At 39.4% G+C, this 22822-nt stretch overlaps 2 protein-coding genes across 2 annotated transcripts; both read left to right on the top strand.

Moving 5' to 3' along the window:
* The first annotated feature begins 42 nt into the window (after window positions 1-42).
* prr18 (proline rich 18) lies at window positions 43-2974 on the top strand. Its single transcript, XM_054799184.1, has one exon. It carries the CDS (start codon window positions 188-190, stop codon window positions 926-928), a length of 741 nt encoding a protein of 246 aa, XP_054655159.1. The 5' UTR covers window positions 43-187; the 3' UTR covers window positions 929-2974.
* A 13360-nt stretch (window positions 2975-16334) lies between these two features.
* tbxtb (T-box transcription factor Tb) lies at window positions 16335-20886 on the top strand. The gene is made up of 8 exons (XM_054798867.1): window positions 16335-16543; window positions 16615-16879; window positions 16938-17072; window positions 17487-17548; window positions 18664-18725; window positions 18814-19005; window positions 19345-19477; window positions 20536-20886. Exons 1-8 carry the CDS (start codon window positions 16335-16337, stop codon window positions 20810-20812), a joined length of 1335 nt encoding a protein of 444 aa, XP_054654842.1. The 3' UTR covers window positions 20813-20886.
* Window positions 20887-22822: the final 1936 nt, after the last annotated feature.

Here is a 22822-nt window from a genome sequence, read left to right as displayed (position 1 = left end):
CTGGCGTTTCTCCTGACCACGCCCCTTCGCCAGCGCCACCATAAAGGCGTGGACGGTGCGTGTTCTCAGCAGAATTCTCAGCATATGTACTGTGGACAACAGGTGCACTCCTTTGGATGATGCTACGCGCGTCAACTCTGAAGCAGCACTTTTTGCACATTCTTCTGTTACATTTTACATCCTGAAAATGCCTTTCCCGCCGATCAGCCTCCATCAGAAAATCTCCTCTCCTGGAAGGGAGTTTTTCGGGAAAAAGAAAGCCAGTGGCGTGCCTCCTGCCAGTGGGGAGAAGCGGGAATCCGGGAAGGAAAAACAGACCTCATCTTGGACCTCAGCGAATTTAATGAATTTGGGGCGCAGGGCACAGCAGGAGAAGACTAAGTCCCCTTCACACAGTGGTGGCCAGGAGGTTCAGGGAAAATGCTCCTGGCAGACCACCACCAAACCTCAGGACTCAACAACGGGAGTGAGGCGCTCCTCGTCCGTGGACTCCGGTAGACTTTTTGCAGGCACTGACGACGGAAAGAAGGAGATTCAGTTCACGCTCAGCCTCACCCCGGAAGCAATACTGGTCATCCAGAAGAGAAACCTGGAGAAACAGATGCTGTCGAAGCAGCAGAAATGCTGCGCGTCCGCGGACTTCCGGCACAGGCGCGTCTTCCCTTCCAAAAAAGCGCACGGTAGTTTCAAGGGCGCGCAGGTGTCCAAAGTGGAAGAGGCGGAGCATCAGGACATCACAGCCATCGTTAAAATCTCTCTTTTGAACGACCAGTATAAGTATGACGATGTGGAGTACGAGGAGGAGGACGGAGACGTGGACGAGACTGTGGTGAGGAAGTGTAAAGAGTGGCTCAAGGGCGTCGAAAGTGCCGCAGCGTTGGGGAAAGTCGACAAACTTAGTGCACTACCGCACCTTAAAGGCTGCTGACAGCTGGACTCCAGCCATCAGTGACTCATCTTCATAAATGTGCACTGACCTGCTGCAATGCAATGCTCAAGTCATTGATTTTCTGGGATAAAACCAGAGGAATGTTTGTAGCCTACTTGTTGTGGAATACTTCCCGGGATGATTTGAAAGAGTTGAATCTCAGTGCCTTTTGAATCATTTGTTGGAAGTTTGAATTCAATGACTTTTGCACATTACATGTTTTTGTTTTCAGTGAGGCGACTTGACACAAAATAATCCCAACAATTAGGTTTTATGCTCCTGAAACCGATTTTTTTTCCCCGCTCCCTTTCATGTACAGTATTTAATACTAAATATTTGTACCGGCAACTGTCATTTTGATGCCATTTGAAGTAAAACGTTTTCTACTGTCCACACACAGCTTCTTAATATGAACTTGATTGTGCCCCTTGATGTTACATGATGCTGTGATTTCAACCATTTTGATATGCACGATACGGACATTGGGCCTTTGGTGAAATTTCAGGATCAACTTATTGTGCACTGTAACATTTACAGGTGAACTTTGACCGTCGCTAAACGTTTGAATGCAAATGTCCAACTGTTCAGTCTTTCAGAATTTGTTGCATTGCTTGCTGTTCACTAACAAGGTGCTGAACAAAATTAAAGACTGGGGCTTGTCAAAAATAACGCATTAACGGCAGTAACTTTTATCATTAATCACGTTATTTTTTTGAGTGTAATTAACACATGCGCACCAGAGCAAGCGCATCTCTTACGATGGCAGACAGAAGCACAGTGGAGTGTTCCCACACACTCTATATATAGAGTCTGACCTGAACACATCAACAGCAGTACAGTACAATTCCAACACCATATACTGTATTTCCAAGTCACACATGTCTTACACACGTCTCTAGTCCATTTATCCTGGGAAGGACACTGCCAGGACACTCTTGACGGGACACTCCAAACATCACAAAACAGCTTTATAATGCGTGTGGGGGGGGGGGAGATAAATATGAAGATAAAGAAATACATGGAGTGGATATTATCACTTTGTATTCATTTGGATGTACAATTTGCTACATATAAGTATGCTGGAAAATACCCAGAAAACAAGTACATTTACCTTAAAGTACATGTCTTTGAACACCACCCCTCATTGCTCATAACTGTATAAAGTGTGATTCAAATGTTCTGGTACTATTAATGAGACTAGTGTTAGACAAATAGATTTTTAGTCTTGTCTGGTATCTTTTAGCTTGATTGACATATTCAGTTCATTTGGAGCTGTTAATACATACATATATATATATATAATCCTGTCCTGTTATTTATCTTTTTGTTAATTAAATACAGTAAAATTGGCATATTTCAGACATAGTTGCTAATGGTGATTAATTATGATTACTTTAAAAACAGATTAATCTGATTAAAAATTTTAATCATTTGAAAGCCCTATTCAAAAAGAATAAAAATGGTATTTAAACAGTCCTCACACAGGACGTTCTCAGTGGGAAGTGGCCACTGAGCTAAGAGTTTTATCAGCAGGTTGCAACAGAGACTGGAAGAGTCATGGAAAGGCATACTGTATGTTCAGTTCTTTGTTAGAGAACAGCAAGCAGTTCAAAAAGTACTAAAACATTCAACACTTGAACATGTGCATTCAGAAGTTCACAGAAGGTCAAATTAAGTTCACCTGACATTATATTGCACGTTAGGTTCATCCTGAAATTTCACCTGAAAGCCCAATATCCCTAACTTCTTGTGAGTAGTGTTTGTTACACTTTGGTGGCATATCAGAGACGCTTTGTTACCAATGTTGCTGCTACCTTAGGCCATGTGGGCATTAGTGTACAAACTAAGCCTCTTAGATTTCCTGTTAAGCAGGGTTGACCAGTGTACTGTTGGGGCAAGGTGCCTGATCGCCATCAGAAAATTGCCTCCACTCTACTTTACTTTTTGTATTATCCAAGTAAACCCTGCACATCTCTCCCAGAGAGCATCTGCGACATTTGTATTATCTTTATTGTGTGTACAATTATCAGTAGATATGCAAACGCACTCCTTGTTCAAGCCTAAGTATGCATAACTTCACCATGCAACCTTGACATTTTGGAGCTGACAACAAAGATGGTTATTTGTAGAAGCCTCTTTAGTAAGAAAATATGTACATCTTAGATACATATTCAATTTGAAGTGTCATAAACGTGTTGCTTTAATCTTCATGTATTTCTCTGCGTCACTAAGTAACCAGAGCTCTACAACCACAATGGGTGTGTGTATGTACAAACAATGGTAAACTTCTTCATTATTGTGGTTATAGTTGACTGAAATGTTAAGCTTTCAAAAAAAAAAGTTATGTTCTTGTTTTAGCAGTACATGAGTATTTAACTACCCTCTCAAGGGCTATCCACACTGAAACGTATTCAAAACAGAAAAGTATTTTATTGTTTCAACCTCTCATCCATACGGAAACGACATTCTGGGTACCCTGAAACGGTATTTTTAGAAAAAAGGCTTCCAGAGTGGGGAAATCTGAAAATGTCGGTTCATCGTTTCCGTATAGACGAGCAATCCGCAGCGGTTTTAAAACAAAGACGCCAGTGACCTCTTGCTGTCATGTGACCAGAAGTGCGCTTTGATGACAAGCAAAGCTAGTCATGGCACAAGACTTTACAGTAAGGACTGAATGTGTAAAGTAGCTCTTCCACTGGTGCTGAGCAAACAAACTGATGATGACATCACATACACACAAAGTGGATTTATTGTAGCATGCAAGCAGACTGAGATAATGGCTGTACACAGTCGTACCAAGACTTACTTGGGCCCCCTATGGGTCTACTGATATTATCATCTGACTCCAGAAGTTGTGTAACCCTTTTCTATTGTGCTGTTTCAATTGTTTATAGGCCTTTTCTCACAACACTGGTATTCATTGTTGTCCGTTGGGGGTTTGACGCTGTGCTAGAGGGGTGACAAAAGCAACATAGCACTCATACACATATTCAATACATGAGTATCTTAGTTTTTCATTTTACCGAGGCATTAGGTTCATAAACGCATGATTGGAGAGAACCTAGACATATTGTAGAAAGTCTTACGAGAAGTATGATAGCTGTTATAACTGCAATTCTTTCACTTTCACCTCCTGTAGGTGCAATACCTATGTATCCCAATACTTAACATGTAACCTAGCTGAATTCCCTCACGTTTCTTTTCCCTGTGCACTCTTTGGGTCAGGAATTGCATATATTGTCAAGATCTATCAGCCTGCTGCAGTACTCCATAGGACAGCCGTATTCTTCCTCAGCTGATGGATAGTGGCAGTGGAAGCGTAGATAGATACTGCCTCCGGCACCTCGCTGACACACAGCAGACAGTGTGCAACTATTACTGTGGCAACGGTACTGATAAATCCTCGGCCTGAAACAAAAACAAAAAACAGAACCCTCCTGCATGGACACAAGCTGTAAAACTTGAATTAACCTGGTGAGGGACCCCACAAGCCCAAAAAGAAGATATAGTCAAATATATATTTGTGCACTTTATTTGAGAAACAATGATTGTCAAATGCTTTGGACATAGCAAGAACACAATGTCAGGCTGGTGCGTGGGTGCGCTTGGTAGATGAAGATTACAAGAGGGGAAAAAATAATTATGCCTTTTAATCTTTGGACAGGCTGATTGTTTCCCCAAACATAACATTGTAAATCAAGAGGCAGATTTCAGAAGAGCTGAATCCTGGAGGAGGAAGGCAGTTGAAGACATCAACCCAGAGCAGCAGGCCATGAACAGGCATCAAGCTCAGCTGGAGAAGGTGATAGATACTAGTGTACACATTAAACATATGTCAGTATTTGCACAATAATGCAGTGACTACTCAGTGATCAGGTGTCACAATGATAAACATATTGTATAACACCAATGGTGAAACCATTCCTTGTATTTATTTGTCCTGCAGCGCCACCTTGAGGCCTATCTCAGCATGCACCACCTCAGGGATGCTCGCCACCATCAAATGCCTTTTGCAAGTGAAAAAGCCGGCAACAAGTTTGTTTCAGTCCTGTCTTCTGGAATCAATCTGCACGTGCACAGTAACATGGAATAGTCCATTGCATGAGAAGGGAGGGAGGAGCAGTCAAAGCTCTCATGATAGATTACACATTTTGATGTAGTTTTAAGCACATGAATTAAGACTAAAACAATAATACTTTAAGTCGAAGGAAAAAAAATCAATCATCAGTTTCTATGAGACGTTTAGGGGCCCCTGGATATTTCGGGGCCCTAGGCAATTGCCTGTGTTTGCCTAATGGTAAGTACCCCCCTGCCTGAACCATTTTCATGATCGAGCATGGCAAATGAATGTTTTTTTTTTTTTTAATATTCACAATTTATTGAAAAACTACAATTAAGGCACAAAATTATTTTAAAGAACCATTTGACGATATTTTGATTACAGACACTCGGCCTGGCAATGAGACACTCAAATGATACTGGAAGTTTACTCAAACATGCTTTATAATTTCAATACATTTACTGTATGTCTCTTGTTTATGAACAGAAAATTGTTCAAATACTACCTATAACCAAACACACAAATTCCAAAGGAAGAATGTTCAAAAAGATTTAAAAAAAAAAACTGTCACAAAAATGATTACGAAAACAGAACGACACAGGAACCTGGGGTCAAATGCTTGTTTGAAATGTAACCGATATTTTCGGGAAAAATGTGTTAAAATTGCAAGAACTTGGAAATGTGAACCGTCGTTGTGCATAATGTCCTCAAATTTATGAGACTTCAAACTCCATGTATGTGTTTTGCCTTTTTTGTTTACGCTTTTTACGGCTTTTTGGCAACTCTAGTTCATCACAGCCTAAACGGGGCTAAGTCTCATGCAGCAGAGTGCCCTAATGGCGGTCAATTTAACGGCTCATTGAAAAACAATGAAAACCAGGACAGCCAGGACAGGACGTGAAAACGTGAAAACAATTTTTTTAAGTTGCAGGAACCTCTTTATCTAAAGGTTTTTGATGAACTTTTTCACAATGACAAACCCCACTAAACACTCCTCACTCAAGGATTTATTGGACTAAAAATAAGTTACGATGTATTTATTAAGGTTAAATATCAACTTCAATGATAAATAAATGTTATGTTAATGGACGTTTCTACTGCTCCAAGTGGCCAAAATGTACATTTGATTGAGGTTAATAGTCATTCGTCCACTATGTATACTTCTGGGGTCAAATCAAAGAAGATAAACGTAATTAATCACAATACATGCCAGTTGTGTCCTTAAATATCTGGAACCAAAAAAAATGGAGCTGATGAGCCAGAATATCAAATTGAATAGCGGACACACTGCATTGTGGGTTTTTCGGTCAGCAAGCATACTGATTGATGAGCCAGACTTTCCCCGACACTTTCACCGGGCTCAAATACACAAAATCCAAATCAAAGCACCTCTGTTTTGACTGTGACGTCTGCACTTACTTGAATATTCATGAACATAATCACAGCAGCAACTTTGTGACTGTGTATCGGGTAAAAGTGAAAAAGTAGCAACTATTATATCAACCTGCTTTGGTCCGATGTTTACTTTATTTGGGCGACTGTGGGACTTATTAAATGCAAAAGGACTTGGTTGTGATTGACTTTGAGTTTGACTCTCCTTTTGCAGTTCTGACAGGGTGTGAACAGAGCAATAAGCTTCAGAGAGCTTCAAGGGGGTTGAACATGAGAGAAATCCTGTCTTATCTAGGAACCCCCCCAGAGCTTCTATACAGGAGGATGTAATTGTCCTCTCTAATGACTTGCACTTGGGGGGAGGAGACAAAGGGGATGCCATAAACAACTTTACAGGCCTTTCAGTACGAAACCTTTGCCTCAAACTGCTGAGCAAATGAAACTAGCCGTTGTTTCCTTGGCTTAGATGGACAGGCTCCGTCATACAGACAGACATTGAAGTCAAGCAGGACCAAACAAGACGAAGGCAGGGACACCTGCAGAGGTCTAATTGGTCCTCCCTGCCATTAATGGCTTCCTGTGGCTGCTTGTTTACTTCTCATTTGTTCTATGTGTGTTGTTTCCCAGCCACTGATACAAGGGACACTCATTTAAAATCTCAATTTCCCACCACCTTTCGTCTGCCTGTCTGTCTGTCTTGTGGCTGTCTTGCTATCTTTTATCTTTGCTTAGAAACAAAAAAAAAGTTGCAGTCCGTGCTTTTACACAATGATTTATACCTGTAATCAATCTCCAAAAGTAATTATTATCTGGTGAGTTAAATTTTTTCTGTATAGTTTTAGAATGCAAATACACTGGAGGCTTTAAGGTCGACCACAATCTAATCCAATCCATTCCATTTCCCATAGGAAGCAACATTTTAAGATTTCTGTTCAGTTCAGGAATACGTTGACTGCGTTTAATATTACAATATCAAAACAATAAAACCATCTTAACTGTAATGATGAGGTGTGAGCTACACACCTCACTTTTGAAAATTGAAAAAACTGTCACAAGTACAAAAAGAAGTTAACCGCTGAATGCATGATGGAGCTTTAGACTGAACGCGGACGTTTAATAATTTCACCTATATTTTGGTGAAATTGCACAAAATTAGGTCTTTTTGACTTATGCGGCCCCACTATGACATTAAAATGACCTATTTTTCTGCTTGTGTATTGTTGTGTGGTGTATTTTCTCATCAGTGTTGTATTCATCACACTGTTATGTCTTCTCATATTTGAGAGAGATCTTTGCGCTTCAGAGAAGTCTGCAGGATATCGGGAAGAAAAGTTGAGCCGCACATTATTCTAGTGTTTCTTTCATAACATTTCTCATCTTTTGAAACAGGAAAGCAATGCTCACATTTCAAAAAGTGGTTACTATAATCAGCTTGGGGTTACTAATACCCCTGCTGTTGGAGATTTTTGGGGTGCTAAAAATAAAATAAAATGCAAAAGAGATTACTGGTGATTGATTAATTAGTGAAGAGATATGATCCTTTTCACAAAATGGAGGAGAAGTCTACCTATCGTCTAGATCTAAGGTAACCAAATATCCTACACAAGCACAATAAATTACAATTTTTTTTTATTATTACAAAATTACAATAAAAATTGAAAAGAACACAAAGAGCCGTACATCCTGAATTGGATTTTAAATTTAAATCCCTGCCAAATGCACAATCTGGATCAGATACAAATAAAAGTTGTAGCATCATTGCACTATTATACACCTAGGTACTACTTGGACACATCTTCAGTGATGACCCCAAGGTCATAGGGTGTTTTGAGTCTTAGATTGTCAGACACCCTAGTGGCACACTACTTCACTGATACCCCCTCCAAATCTACGGCCATCTAGAGGCTTTTTCAGCAGCCTCTACGGTGCTCTTGATGGCTGTTTTGCACAGCTGATCTTTTACACCAAGGAGTTAGTGGGTTCAGGGTAATGACTGGCCAGTGAAACTTTACTTACTCATAGCAAATTGCCACTGGTTGAATTTCAAATTGTAACACCTCAGTGGCCTACTGATATTAACTAATTAACATTGTTACTATGCAAAGAGTATACAATGTAAATACTGTAGTATATCTACAGCAGTGATTTTCTAAGTGTGAGGTGGGCCTTTCCTGCTAGGTGCAGCTTGAGAAAAATAAAGAAAACATATTTTTCAAATCTGCTAAGGTAACTTCAGGTATGTTTAAAGGCAAGATAAATACGGAATCTGAGAAAGAAATCAAACACCACAAAGTATGCTGCAGAAAATCACTTTTTTGAGAAGTAGAGGAGGCTCCAACCGAATTATGTTCTCTGAAGGGAGGCTTACTGTGCCATACTATGAAAATCCCTGTTTTTAAGTATTCTTACGGTTTGCGTTTGCATACTGTCAATAAGATGGGTATCCTCCTGGTTGTTGACTGTGTGTAAAAGGCGTGCATGACGTTAGGATTAGGTCTCCGCCACGTTGGCTCTGAGACCCTAGTAGCTTGCGCAGAAGGCGAGTAAGATGTTGACGATGACGAGTCTATATCAGCTGGGTGAAATCCCACCACTCCACAGACAAACGTGGCGAGACAGCAGCTCCCCGTGCTCCACCTCAACTCTCCCAGAAGTAAATTCCGCACATGCACGAGAAATACCCAAAATAAAAGCAAGTACAGCGGAAGCCAAAACATGTTGATGATTGACATCTTGGTTATGTTTTTCATTAAATTCCTGTGGCATTAGGACTATTTATAGGCATTATGATTTGGAGCAAATGATTTATTGTATTCATGATGGTGTAATTTTCTGTGTTTGTAGCCATCTGGTCAACATCTCTTCAGCATGTGAAATTCGACAAGTATGCATCAGTGGTCTGCAAAATTACATTGACCAGAACATACCATACAGTATATTACTATATATACTATGAGTACATAAAGTACACTGTACATGTGACTTTATAGTGATTCACTGACAAACCTCTACTCATCTGTCAGCATACCTGCAATAATAATACACTAATATTGTTTGTATATTTTCCCTCGCAACAGCGTTTTTTTTCCCACACAATCCAATGAGAAGCAGGACAATAACAGTTTTAGAATTTTAAAGATTGTTCAGTTTTTTGTCGTTGTGGCTAATTTGCAGTGGTGTAGCACTCCACTATGTCATACCAAGAGTTATTTCTAATATTTTACCTCTTTTATAAGAATTAGAAAGAATAAGAATATTATATTATATAAAAATATTAAAAAAACACCTATTATTGTAATGCAATACAGTTGTACACTACTGTAACTACAATAATAAATCATTATGATTAGTGCATTCTGTAATGCATCACAGCATATCGTAGTAATCCCTATATACAATATGATACAAATTCTCTGTAGGGGACTATAGGGATGGTTTCAGCAATCTGACCGGATGCTTAGCAAAAGCTTAATATTTATTATGTATTATTTCTGATTTATTGATACTGCAATGAAGTGCAATAATAGACATAATAAGGCAGACTGATACAACGCTTGTAATGGATTCAGTAGTGGGCTTTGTATAGAAGCTGCTACACACGCCTGTGAGTAAACTGTATCTTGCTCAGGACTCCTCTAAGGAGCCAGTTTGCACCCATCAGACAAAGTGTGCTGTCACCTGAGTGTGCAGTGTTATCGGGTGTTAGTTGCACCGCACTAAAAGGTTTCTCTTGAGAAGTCGCACACCATTAGGAATATATTAACAAGTTGACATTTTGTGTACAGGTCACACATCACAGCAAGGAATAGTCAAGCAGGCACTAAGTATCTTTTTACATGTTTTATAGCTTTCCTGTTCACGCTCTGACTTCCTCATGATACTGCAAAATAAAATAAAATAATGTTGCTTCAGGTTGTCTTCAAGTGAGACATTAGCACAGCAGATCTTCGGTGAGAGATCTTGGGCTGAATTTGAGAAAAATATTTCCTCAGGTTAGTGTCAAAACCACATTGGCAGTAACCCAAAACTGACAGCAAGCGTGGGGTTTGCTGAGGAGCCTGAAAACTCACAAACATTTAAAAATAGGTGTCAATTATAAAAAACGCTTTCCTTGCAAATGTTGAAAACGGTCATGTGTACGCATATCCATGCGTTTGTCACAACCAAAACAAAAGCTGACCACAAAAGGATGATTACTATGTTATTGATGAGTTCTCAATATGATGACTTCAGTGATTTGATACAGTGACCTTCAGAAGTATCGGAACAATTCTTTATGACTTCGGTCAATTTGTTTATGTTTGTTGCTGCACGGTGGCCGAGCGGTTAGCATGTTGGCCACACAGTCAGGTGATCGGGAAGACCTGGGTTTGAATCTTCGCTGTGTGGAGTTTGCATGTTCTCCCCTTGTGTGAGTGGGTTTTCTCTGAGTACTCCGGTTTCCTCCCACATTCCAAAAACATGCATGTTAGGTTAATCAGAGACTCTAAAATTGTCTGTAGGTATGAACGTGAGTGTGAATGGCTGTTTGTCTATATGTGTCCTGCAATTGGCTGGCGACGAGTCCAGGGTGTACCCCGCCTCTCACCCAAAGTCAGCTGGTAAAGGCTCCAGCATGCCCGCAACCTTAGTGAGGATCAGCGGCATAGAAAGTGGATGGATGTTGCAGACTGACAACATTTGGGTTTGACATCAAAAGATTAATATGAGACCAGAGAGCAACATTGCATCTTTTATTTCCGGGTATTTACATCTGGATCATACGTCTAGATAGTACCTTTTGTTTTTCATGTGAGTAAAAGTATTGGGACACGTGACTGCTTGTGTTGTTCGTATTCCATTGCTTATTCAATCAATAAATAGCACTGAATGTCTACGCTCAGTTTCAGATCAGGTAGGATAGGTTTTCCTTGTGTAGACTGCATTTAAAGGTGAAAAAATATGAAAACCAGATAACTCTATGAGTGAAAAACAAGCTATTTGGAATCTGAGAGAAGCTGGAAAATCAGTCAGAGCCATTGCACAAATATTGGTCATAGCCAGTACAACTATTTAGAATGTCTTGAAGAAGAAACTACTGGTGCACTAAGTAACTGACGTTAAACAGCTTGACCGAGGGAAACATCAGCAGTTGACAACAGAAACATTGTGAGAGGTGTAAAGAAAGACCCTAAAACAACTGCTAGTGACATCATCAACAACCTGCAGGGGGCAGGAGTGAAGGTATTATTATCTCCTGCTCATAGAAGACTTAATGAACAAAAGTACAATGACTGCTCCTGAATATGCAAACCACTCATTAGCAAGAAGAATCAGAAGGCCAGGATGGAATTTGCCAAAAAGTACATAGATTAGCCTAAACCACTGTGAGCACTCACTCCAAACGTAACATGGTAAGCTACCATTAGTATGTGTTGTCTATTGTTGTCATTTCTTGCCATTTATCCCCAAAAAGTTGGACTGACACATTTTACAAGGTTATTGTTGTTAATTATACCCTAAAGCTCAGGACTGAGCCCAAATAGTGAATTCAAACATCAGTTTTGACATAAAAATGCTGCCTTGAGAACATTGACTCAGGTGGCTTTATTTGGCATTTTCATATAATGTCAGGAGTGTGGAGAGAGTGAGGAAATGTAAACAAACATTGGAGTTGACGTGAAGCTTAGGTGCTGAGAGAAATACACACACACACACACGCACGCACACACAGGCATGCAGGACTCATCTTCCTCTCACCTCAGTGGCAAAATGGGCCTCCAGAGGATAAGCCCGTTTGCAGGGAAGGAGTGCAAACATTGGTCGGACTAGAGTTTTGCCAAAACCAGCAGTGAGTTAGCTCAGCTCTGTGGTGACATGTCAGATCCACCATGGCCCCATAAGTCATCCTCTTCACTCAACTTTTCTTGACCCTTGATCTCTTTGTCCTTCAGTCAATTCTACCCCTTGGATTACATTATGTAGAATCAATATGTGACGCTTTCACGTTTAAGGTCGTTTATGAGGTTATAGTCTGGTGTTTGTGTCTTGTAAAAATGCATGTTGTTTTTGCTTAGACCTTAATAGTTACGTGTTTCAATCCAACTATGTGCTTTTGTACTGAAGATCAGAGGCTCCTAACATTTTATTCTGTATGCCTTGCTCCCACAGAAGCATTATCATCACCCTTCTTTAGCTACACTTGTGCAATTTTATGAGATTAAATACAAGAGCTGTATAAAAAGAATGCCTTCAAGATATTAATGCTCATTATTGAGTAACATTAATTTAACAATATTATGTATACAATAGTTGCGTATATTAAATGGCTGTTACTCATACCAAAGTGAAAGAAACTTTGTTTTGTATTGTAAAACCGTCACAATTTACTATTCATTGGTGTAACAGAAACAGTCAATGATCTCTTTACCTTTTATTATGTAGTTTAAAAAAAAACTGGACATCTTTCGTATTAGATGCACTTTAACTTTTCACTCAGCATTTTCTTGCAGGAAGATGCTTTGAGAAGACTTGATTTTGTGTAGCTGCACGTTTTACAAGTACAATACTGTACACTGTATGCCTGTAATTGTTTTTTAATATGTAAAACTGGCTTTAAAATGTGTTAAATAACTGTTAGTTATATAAGAGAGTTCAGAAACTGCATTTTTAGGGCTTTTTATGGGTGCTTCTATTATTCAAAGTTTTCCGGGGGTCTTGGAACATAGCCCCATGAATATTCGGGATCTACTGTGTCTCCAGAGCAGACAAGTTGAGAGACATGAAAATTGATCTGAATTCCATACAGACTCATGGTGATGTCATGTGGGAAAATAATATAAGAAATGCTTAGAATGGCATAAATTAGTGAAACTCAGAGTATTTGTATCCAATTTGGGTACTACTTCTTTAAGATGTAAACACAAAGAAGGTATTGCAGACATGAAAGGTGATTTTAAAAAAAAAGTTTCACCTGCATTGTCCTGCCTGTGTGAGGCCATAACACCATATAGACCAATAACGTTAATTCACAGTGCTGGAGCCCCACACAGGAAGTGGCCTAATGTGACACTTAGCGCTGGCTGGGGTTGTTGGAGGAGGAGGGCCAGGTGCCAAATGGAACACCGGGCCTGTGGGAAACGACACTGGGTATTACACTTCTGACTTTTACACCACTTTTACCTCAGCTCCTGTAAAAAAAGGGAAGGTGGAGGGGGATGCTTTTGTTCTTTTGTTGAAAATCCCAAAATAATTTCAACAGTAAATGCAATTTGTGCCACACACATATGAAAGCGGCCACATTTGCAACGCTGCAGCCAGACTTGATGAGGGACTTCCAACGCAAGATACCGTCCTGATTTGGTTAGTCAGTTATTCAAAATTCAAGATTTTTGTTCAATCAATCAATTACAATATATGCGCAGAAAGAAGACAATGAAATAGGCACAATCGAACGCAAATCTAGAATGCAGGAAATCTAGTCTATTGATGTTATGTGCCAGTGGCAGTCGTGCAATAGTACAAAAAATATGCTGTAGCTTTCATATGGACAAAGTATTGCAGTAGCTATAGCAGCAGATATCAGTGCAATGGATCTAACAAGAGCAATGTACACACTAATTACGAGTATTGCAGTAGTGCCATAGAAAATTCTAAAAATATATAAAGACACCAATGTTATTGGTTATGTCTGTTATGCACTGTGTTATGTCTTTGTTGTCTCTCTGCATGCATGTGCATGCAGGATACATTGAGACGCTTTCTCTGAAGCCAGATTGTTCCTGAAGCGCCAAAGAAAAGCAAAAAAGCAGAGATTTACCTGAAACGCTCGAGAAAAATGTACAAGTGTCTGAGCAACATGGGCTTCTCGGAAAGGTGCGAGACCTGCACCAAATGCACAGACATGACTCATTTGACCCATATCAACTGAACCTTGTGTTACAAATGAGGAGACTAAAATGAGGAGACTTAAACGGATGCAGGTTTGTTTTTCTCTGCTTGCTGTGAACTCGGGTGCAGACTTTTGGACAGGGAGACGGGCTTACAGTGCTGGCTGCACCAAGAACGAGGCGTCCAAGTTTTGGTTAGTAACACAAACCAGCCACAACACAACATAGCACAGCAAAGCAATGGAAGCTTGCATGTGGCTGTTACAAACTATTGGCCCTTTAATGTTTATTTTTGTTTTGTTTAGTTAAGTAACTCTGGAAACAAGGTTACAAAAAACTTAATTCATTCGTCTATGCTATATTTAAATGCAGTGCAGTACAGTGTTCTGTGTCTAAATACAGTATGTTGCACCCCTTATATATACCCATCCATTTTCTATGCGGCTTCTCCTTATTAGGGTCGCGGCGTTATGCTGGAGGCTATTCCAGCTGACTTCGGGCGACAGGCGGGGTACACCCTGGACTGGTCGCCAGCCAATCGCAAGGCACATATAGACAAACAACCATTCACGCTCACATTCATACCTATGGACAATTTAGCCTCGCCAATTAACCTAACATGGACGTTTCTGGAATGTGGGAGGAAACCGGAGTACCCGGAGAAAACCCACGCAGGCACGGAGAGAACATGCAAACTCCACACAGAAATGGCCAACCGAGATTCGAACCCAGGTCTTCCTGATCTCCTGACTGTGGCTGTGTGGCCAACATGCTAACCACTAGACCACCGCTTATATATTGCTAAATAAAATAAGCAACTTCAACCACAATAATAAACATAGTTTTAGATTAATACCTTTCTGTAATCAAAAGATTAGCGTTATTATCTCATTAAAATTAAGAAAATGAAGGCCCTTACTGTTGCCGACTGCAGCGCAATAACCATCAGACGGCATCTGCAGGAAAAGGGTCTAAAAAACAAAAAACAAATTCAAAGACCTCGTCTCCTTCAACACCACAAAACTGCCCGTTTAGACTTTGCCAGGGAGCATGAAACATGGGACACTGAAAAGTGTAAAAAAGTTTTATTCTCTGATGAGAAAAAATTTTACCTTTACAGTCCAGATGGCTTCCAACGTTACTGGCATGATAAGGAGATCCCACCTGAGATGTTTTCTACCTGGCACAGTGGAGGGGGGTCCATCATGATCTGGGGTGCTTTTTCATTCAGTGGAACACTGGAGCTTCAGGTGGTGCAGGGTCGTCAAAATGTGCAAAATGCAAATTCTAGCAATTTTTCAACTGGTCTTAAGATTTTGATCAGGAGTGTGTATACTGTATATATATGTATATATATGCATTTGTCTAAATAAGTCATATTTTAATGATTATTCATTGATTTTGTACAGATTGTTTTCATTTGGGTCACGGGTGAGCTGGAGCCTAGCCCAGCTGACTTTGGATGAGAAGTGAGGTGCACATTGAATCGACTGCCCATTAATCACAGGGCAAGTACTGTATATTAATAATACAAATACCAAAATGTAAAGTCTTGTAATACGTAATTGTGTACTCCAATAATTGCCTGTAAGTGTGAAATTTGAACTTCGAGTTTTCTTGTCAATTAGTCTGAAATGTAGTTTTAATATATTGCAAGAAGATATTAAATAATTCCAAATTTTCATTTAGTACAACTTGTCATATTGGAAATTCCTCCTCAGAAAGTGAGGAAAGCATAGTGGAATAAAATGTAAATGCAATCTTTAAGTCTGACCGCTGTGGTTTGGCTTGTGCAGGTGAGGCTTTGAAGTAAGTGTCAATATTTACTGGTTGTTGTAAAGAAGTAAGCCAGGCTGCTTCATTCATCAGGACTTTCCTGTGGATTCAATGGACTTCCTCTCTGCCAATCACAGCCAAGCCTGCAAATATCAAAGAGAGGATGAGCCAACCACCTTTGCTCCATGGACCCTCTCCCCTGTCTATATATTTGGGAATTTGACGTTCTCTACCAAGAGAGGGGAGTAGAGAGTGTAAATAACTGGTGGTCGTTTTACGTTCATTCCTAAACACTGGATTTGTGGGTAAGATGTCTGTGGTAGGGCTGAGCGAGTGTCCCGGGAAGGCCGGCCAGTACCGGGTGGATCACCTCCTCAGCGCCGTGCAGAGCGAGCTGAAGGCCGGCAGCGAGAAGGGCGACCCCACGGAGAGAGAATTAAAACTCTCTTTGGACGAGAGCGAGCTTTGGAGCAAATTTAAGGATCTAACGAACGAGATGATTGTTACTAAAAACGGCAGGTGAGCGTTCGCACATTTAGCATCAGCGAGGTCATGCAGACATTTCAAATCTCCTGCTTCTCTCCATGAAGGCGCATGTTCCCCGTGTTGAAAGTCAACGTGTCCGGATTGGATCCGAACGCCATGTATTCTTTTTTGCTGGACTTGGCATCCGCAGACAAGCACAGGTGGAAGTACGTGAGTGGGGAGTGGGTCCCAGGAGGGAAGCCCGAACCTCAAAGCCCAAGCTGTGTGTACATCCACCCGGACTCTCCAAACTTCGGCGCACACTGGATGAAAGCTCCTGTCTCTTTTAGTAAAGTCAAACTCACCAATAAATTTAACGGAGGAGGACAGGTAAGAACGTCATATCCATTTTCCGTACATTCAAACATTTACTACATTGTTTCTTTAGATCATGTTAAACTCCTTACACAAGTACGAGCCACGCATCCATATAGTGCGTGTTGGAGGCCCACGGAGGATGGTCACCAGCCATTCTTTCCCGGAGACACAGTTCATTGCAGTGACAGCTTACCAAAATGAAGAGGTTGGCACAAATAATTTCATTTCAAGGATAAAATACAGGCAGAATTATTGTTATTATTATAGGGAGTTGTAGTAGCGGCACAGATGGGTGATTCTCAAAAACTGTCCTGTGGCATATCATCATGCAATTTTGACTTGGTTCACAAATGATTTTTATTTACTGCATCTTTGTTCATCAATCTACGTTCACAAATGACTTTTATTTACAAATAATGTACTGTATCTTTGTTCATCTATCTACTGTATAGTGGAAGGCAAAACAATGAAATTCTCTTCCACTAGATGGCAGGAGATACAAAAAGAACCCATTTTTGTTTGGCGTGATGAGATATGTTGCTAAGGTCAAATATGTTGGGAAACACTGGAGTCACTATGAATAACGTCATTTGTGTTTTTTTGTATTTCTGGATTGTAGATAACTGCTTTGAAAATAAAGTATAACCCTTTTGCCAAGGCCTTCCTGGATGCAAAGGAAAGGTAAGGCCATATTAATTTCTTCTTTTCTTAAAAAAACTTTATTGGGAGACTAAAATACTTACATTAAATGTTTTGTTGTTACATTATGACACTCTTCAGCAACATTTCACAATGTATAGTGATTTGCATTGAATTTGTAGTAACCACTTGCCAATTTTGCAGCTTAATTCTACGGGTTTTCAAATATAAATTTACTAATAAATCATGCTGTCTCATGTATTGCCTAAATTAAGCATTTTTAAGCATAAAAATGGCTAAATGAACTAAAATACAAATAAAACATTTACTGTAGAAGACGCATTCAATGTTGTGATGATATGTAGTAGTCTACAGTGGTCCCTAGGTGTCAGTAATGTTACTGTAATGTTGGGTGAGACACACAAGCACCAGACTTGACTGCAGGAACAACAGGCTTTTGCAGGTTTGAATTATCACACAACAGGCACAACAATTCCTAACACGAGCGCTGTTATTATGCCTACTATATTGGGTAATACAAGTGTAAATGTGACCGTAGGGTGTTATTTCATGTCTCGAGGGCTCTAATAATGTTTAAAAATGTGTTTAGAAGGTCATAAAGGTTTTCTTTGGTCTAACTATGAAAATATTCCACTTATAAATAAGAAATCTTCACGGAAATTCACTTATCATGGCTGGGTCTTGAACCAGTAATCCACGATAAACAAGGGATTATTGTAATGATGTGAAAATAGTAAACTTTTCTTTCATTATGTTTAGTATAACCTTTTCATCTTTATCATTAGTATGTTTTCAGACTGGCATATTCTATTTGCCTGTTTTTAGATGTTTGTTTTTAAATCTTTTGGGATTTATTTTTGGTGTAAAAGTGGGTGTCTTGAAAGAGACTTGCAAATTATATTGTCATTAGGAATAGTAGTAGTAGTAGTGCTACCAGAAGTAGCAGTAACAGTAGTATTACTAGCAGTCTTATAAGCAGTAGGTATTATTATTATTTTTATTATTACTACCAACTTGATTGGGTGGGAACCATTAGCCATTGTGGTGTACGTTACCAAATATAGTTTTTTACCACATGAGAGTCCTTTTGTTAAAAACATGATGTCTTTAAGTCAGCAGTTCTATTGTTTCTGCAGATGTGATGACAAAGATATCAAAAATGAAACAGATGACAACCAGCAGTCACCCTACTCACCATGTAAGTCTCTTAGTACTTTTAAATACTGTAGATGCTTTACAGTATGTGCCATCATGTCTAATATGCATGTATGCACATGTGGAACCAGTAAGCGGCTGGTTTTTACCTGGATCAGGCTCCCTTTGTCCTGCTGCTGCTGCAGCTTCAAGTCCTCACAGCCAGTTTGGAAGCCCCGTCTCCCTGTCGCCCTCCCACGGATGTGAGCGCTACTCCACGTTGAGGACACACCGCTCTGCACCTTACAGCACCTCTTCTTACAGCCATCAGACTAGCCCCCCCAGTGAGTGCACGCCCTCACCTTCATACAAACCACACCCTCCTGAACGCGTAACAAGAAACTCAAACAAATGTTCATTGAGAGACATTCTGCATTCCTATTGCTTTTGTCCGAGCGGAACCCCACAGTTGTAAATCGTTGGGCCACAAGGAATTTGCACTTTCATCAGGAAGGGTTAAAGGCCTGATGGGTCATACGTACTTTATATAGTAAATATATATACTGTACTATATATACTGTACATAGTCAAACAAAACCAAATCAACTGATGTCTGTCATCATGTGCTTGTGTATTTATTATTATTTGTCGTGTAAAACTCACTGCTTGTGTTTGTGTTGCAGCAGGTTACACCGACCACCCCTCAGCATCTGTGCCAATGCTTTCAAGCCAAGACAACTGGTGTAGTCTGCAGATGCCAACACACTCCAGCATGATGTCCATGACGCACAACCCTACCTCCTCTGCCAACTCCAGGTATGGTCTCTCATATTGTTATGTAGTTGGGATGTAGTTTAAGTTAACCGCCACATTTACGAAGACATATGATTTTTACACCCACATGGCATTTTATTAGGTACACCGGCACAATAGATACAATGAGATCCAACACAAAACGTTGCCTTCCTGCTCACTTTTAATTGACATTGTATTGTGTGTTAGCTGGTGTGGTATGGAATAGTTTATTTGTTTCAGACATGCTTAACAAGTTACATTAAAGAATATCACATGGTCACATTTGCATGATTCAACATGTCCAAAAAGGAGCTGGAAGAAGCAGAACGTATTTTGTCCTTGTCTATAACTGAAAAGTCATATATTTTTTACATTGTTGACACAATATTTTGTTTGTCAGTTTGTTCACTTTTTTCTGTGTCAGCATTTTCTAATAAAAGAGAAAATAATAGAAATTGTATAGCACTGGATAAATAGCTTATGGAGTGATGAGCGAAGGAAAACGTGTTGAAAAAATACAATAGTAATAAATATACAAACAAAACAAATGAGTACAAACGGGGGGAATTTTTTTTTAAAACACCAGTAACCCACAGCAAATATTATTTTCTTTAACATTAATATACAATACAATAAAATAATATAAATTGATTAAAGAACAAAGTACAGTTGACATGCATCTTCTTACGACATAACAAAATGGTCATTAGAATGTTTGTACATAATACATTTCTTGTAAAGTGGCCTAATAATCCAGTTTATTCTTCTCCCACTTGGAACATCCTCAGCTAAACAGGGTAACAGAAATATTTAGTTACACACCACTGCACATTAAAACCATGATAGTAAACATAAAAAATATCAAATATCTGAAAATGTGTGGTCATTGTACATTACAAATTGCGTTGGATCTTATTAAGTGTACTTAATATTATGCGCAGTGTGTGCGTTATTTTATTTGCTCTTTGCAAAAAAACAATTCTTTTGTAGTAATTGTGTAAATTGTTTATATGATTTTGCACACGCACACACACACACACACACAAGACATAATATTGTGTGTCCATGTCTTTGTAAAGTCAGTACACCAGCCTGTGGTCTATGAGCAATGCATCCCTGGCCCCAGTGACCACAGTGTCCCACCATTCTGCGGGAATAAACAACAACCTGAGCTCCCACTTCCTGCGAGGCTCCAGCAGTCCGTATTCCAGCCTGTCTTACACGGTCACAGCGTCCTCTTCTGGCTCACCCATGTATGACAGCAGCAGTACGGAGGGGCTCGATACAGCTCAGTATGACGCCTCTCTACAGCGACCTTCTCCAAACTGGACTCCTGTCACCCTCCCTTCTTTGTGAAGAAACAAAATTCTTAACTGAGGAAAAAAATCACTCATGAGCAATGACATTTCACAAGCAGTTGGCTCAATTTTGGGACATATTGTCAATTCAACATCTTCCCATTCTAAAACATGAGTAAAACTGAAAGAAATATTCCTTGAGTTCCAGCAATTATTCTATTTATGCTCATTAGATGCTTCATTCAGCATAGCCGAATATGTTTATTCGACTGTTGATCTGCTTATATTAAGCTCAAGTTCATGAGTGTTGATTGTTAGAATTGTTGATGAATTTCAAAAAATGTTTATTGTGTAAATGAGAAAGGAAGTCTACCATACCTCATATACAGTTTATGATGTAAATAAATTAACAATTTTTAATGCAGGGAAATTCTTCACGCTTATTTTCACAGTTTGGTGAAAATAAAATCCGTGTGTTATCAAACACATATGCGATATCATATGGCCTCTAGGTCAATTTTCCACAGTGTTTGCTTTAAAAAGACAATATAAATGCAATGTCTTACCTACAAACCTCACAACTATAAATAATATGTTTAATGTATTGGAAAAAAAAGATCTGTTTAGTGCTACCTGTATGTCAACATCTAACAATTCATTAGAGAATAACATGTTGTAATGTCCGTGCCAATAATATGCTTAGCATGGTGGAGCAGAAATGCTCCGAAAAGGGTTTATAATTTTTTTTTTAACATTGATTATTAAATTGTTTAATTCAAGTACGTTTTTTGACAGCGCCAATTCACAATAGAAGTCATCTCAAGGCACTTTCCATGTGCAGTAGATCCCCACTATTATAAAATAATAGTAAATAATGGACAGATGCATAAAAAGCTAAAAAAAAAAGCCTAGAAAATACTCTAAACCCTGTAATATGCCTCTTCCAGTTATTAAATCCCGTATAAGGTCAGTTTTACATATTAAGAAACAATTACAGGCCACAATATACAATACTGTGCTTAAAAAACATACACCTTCCTGCTGGAAATTGTTGAGTGAATTGATTTGTGTTACAGCACCCTCTGCTGGATTCATCGCTGCAGCACTCTTTTCCCCCTGCAGATAGCGCCACAAAACACTTTCTACTTAAACTAAGAAAAAATATATTTACAATTCAAAACAGAGAAAATAATCGCATGAATATGTGGCAAAGTGAATGCCGAACCGTGAACAGGCAGGGATCGACTGTATTCCACATTTTACACAAAGAAAACTAACCGAGCCCCACATGAGCAAACACTTTGGCAACAGAAGAAGAAACCTTGACCAGAACCAACATTCAGTGTGCGGAGCGGAGAGAGAGAAAAAGCTTTATCAATAACAGTGATGATGTTACGTGGATAAGCTATATTAATGGAGTTCTATATCCATCCATTTTCTATTTTGCTGTCACAGTTAAGATGATGAACCCATCCCAGCTGACGTTGGGCGATGGCAGGGCACATAGAGTCTCCAATTAATATGTACGTTTTTGGAATGTGGAAGGAAGCCTGAGTATCTACGCACGCACGGAGAGAACATGCAAACTCCTCACGGAGATTCCAGACCCATCTGAGATAAGTGAATTTCTTCAAAGCAGGATTCCTTCTTTATAAATGGAATATTTTCCTAGTTACGGCATAGAAAACCTGTTCACAGTCTTCTAAGTACAGTTTTTTTAATTATTAGAGTCCTATAGACATGCAAAAAACACCTCTTTTACATTCGTATTACCCAATATAGTAGACATAATAGGAGTAAATAAGCCATTTAATACATAGATAAGACTCATGCTGGTGCTGTGTGTTGCAATAAATGTGTTCCAGACGTGTGGACAGGAAGTGACGTCAGGGGTTCAGAGTTGAGTTTTAGCTGGATTACAGCCACAACAGTAGCCTGTGTTATTATTATGATTATCATTATTATTGTGCCTTTCGTGAGATAACTTAAAATTGCAATAAAAGTCTGTTGTTCCGGCAATTAATTCTGGTGGTTGTCTCGCTGAGCAATTACTGACACCTAGTGACCA

This window comes from Dunckerocampus dactyliophorus, chromosome 14 (assembly GCF_027744805.1).
Source record: "Dunckerocampus dactyliophorus isolate RoL2022-P2 chromosome 14, RoL_Ddac_1.1, whole genome shotgun sequence".
Classification (NCBI taxonomy): Eukaryota; Metazoa; Chordata; class Actinopteri; order Syngnathiformes; family Syngnathidae; genus Dunckerocampus; species Dunckerocampus dactyliophorus.
This window is presented reverse-complemented; position numbering and strand designations above follow the sequence as displayed.

Excerpts from the sequence above, each read along its gene's own strand:
- prr18 (XM_054799184.1), top strand. The coding sequence starts at position 188 with ATGCCTTTCCCGCCGATCAGCCTCCATCAGAAAATCTCCTCTCCTGGA.
- tbxtb (XM_054798867.1), top strand. The coding sequence starts at position 16,335 with ATGTCTGTGGTAGGGCTGAGCGAGTGTCCCGGGAAGGCCGGCCAGTAC. Across the intron at positions 18,726-18,813 it reads GCAGTCACCCTACTCACCAT|TAAGCGGCTGGTTTTTACCT; the intron begins GTAAGTCTCTTA and ends ATGTGGAACCAG. Across the intron at positions 19,006-19,344 it reads CCATCAGACTAGCCCCCCCA|CAGGTTACACCGACCACCCC; the intron begins GTGAGTGCACGC and ends TTTGTGTTGCAG.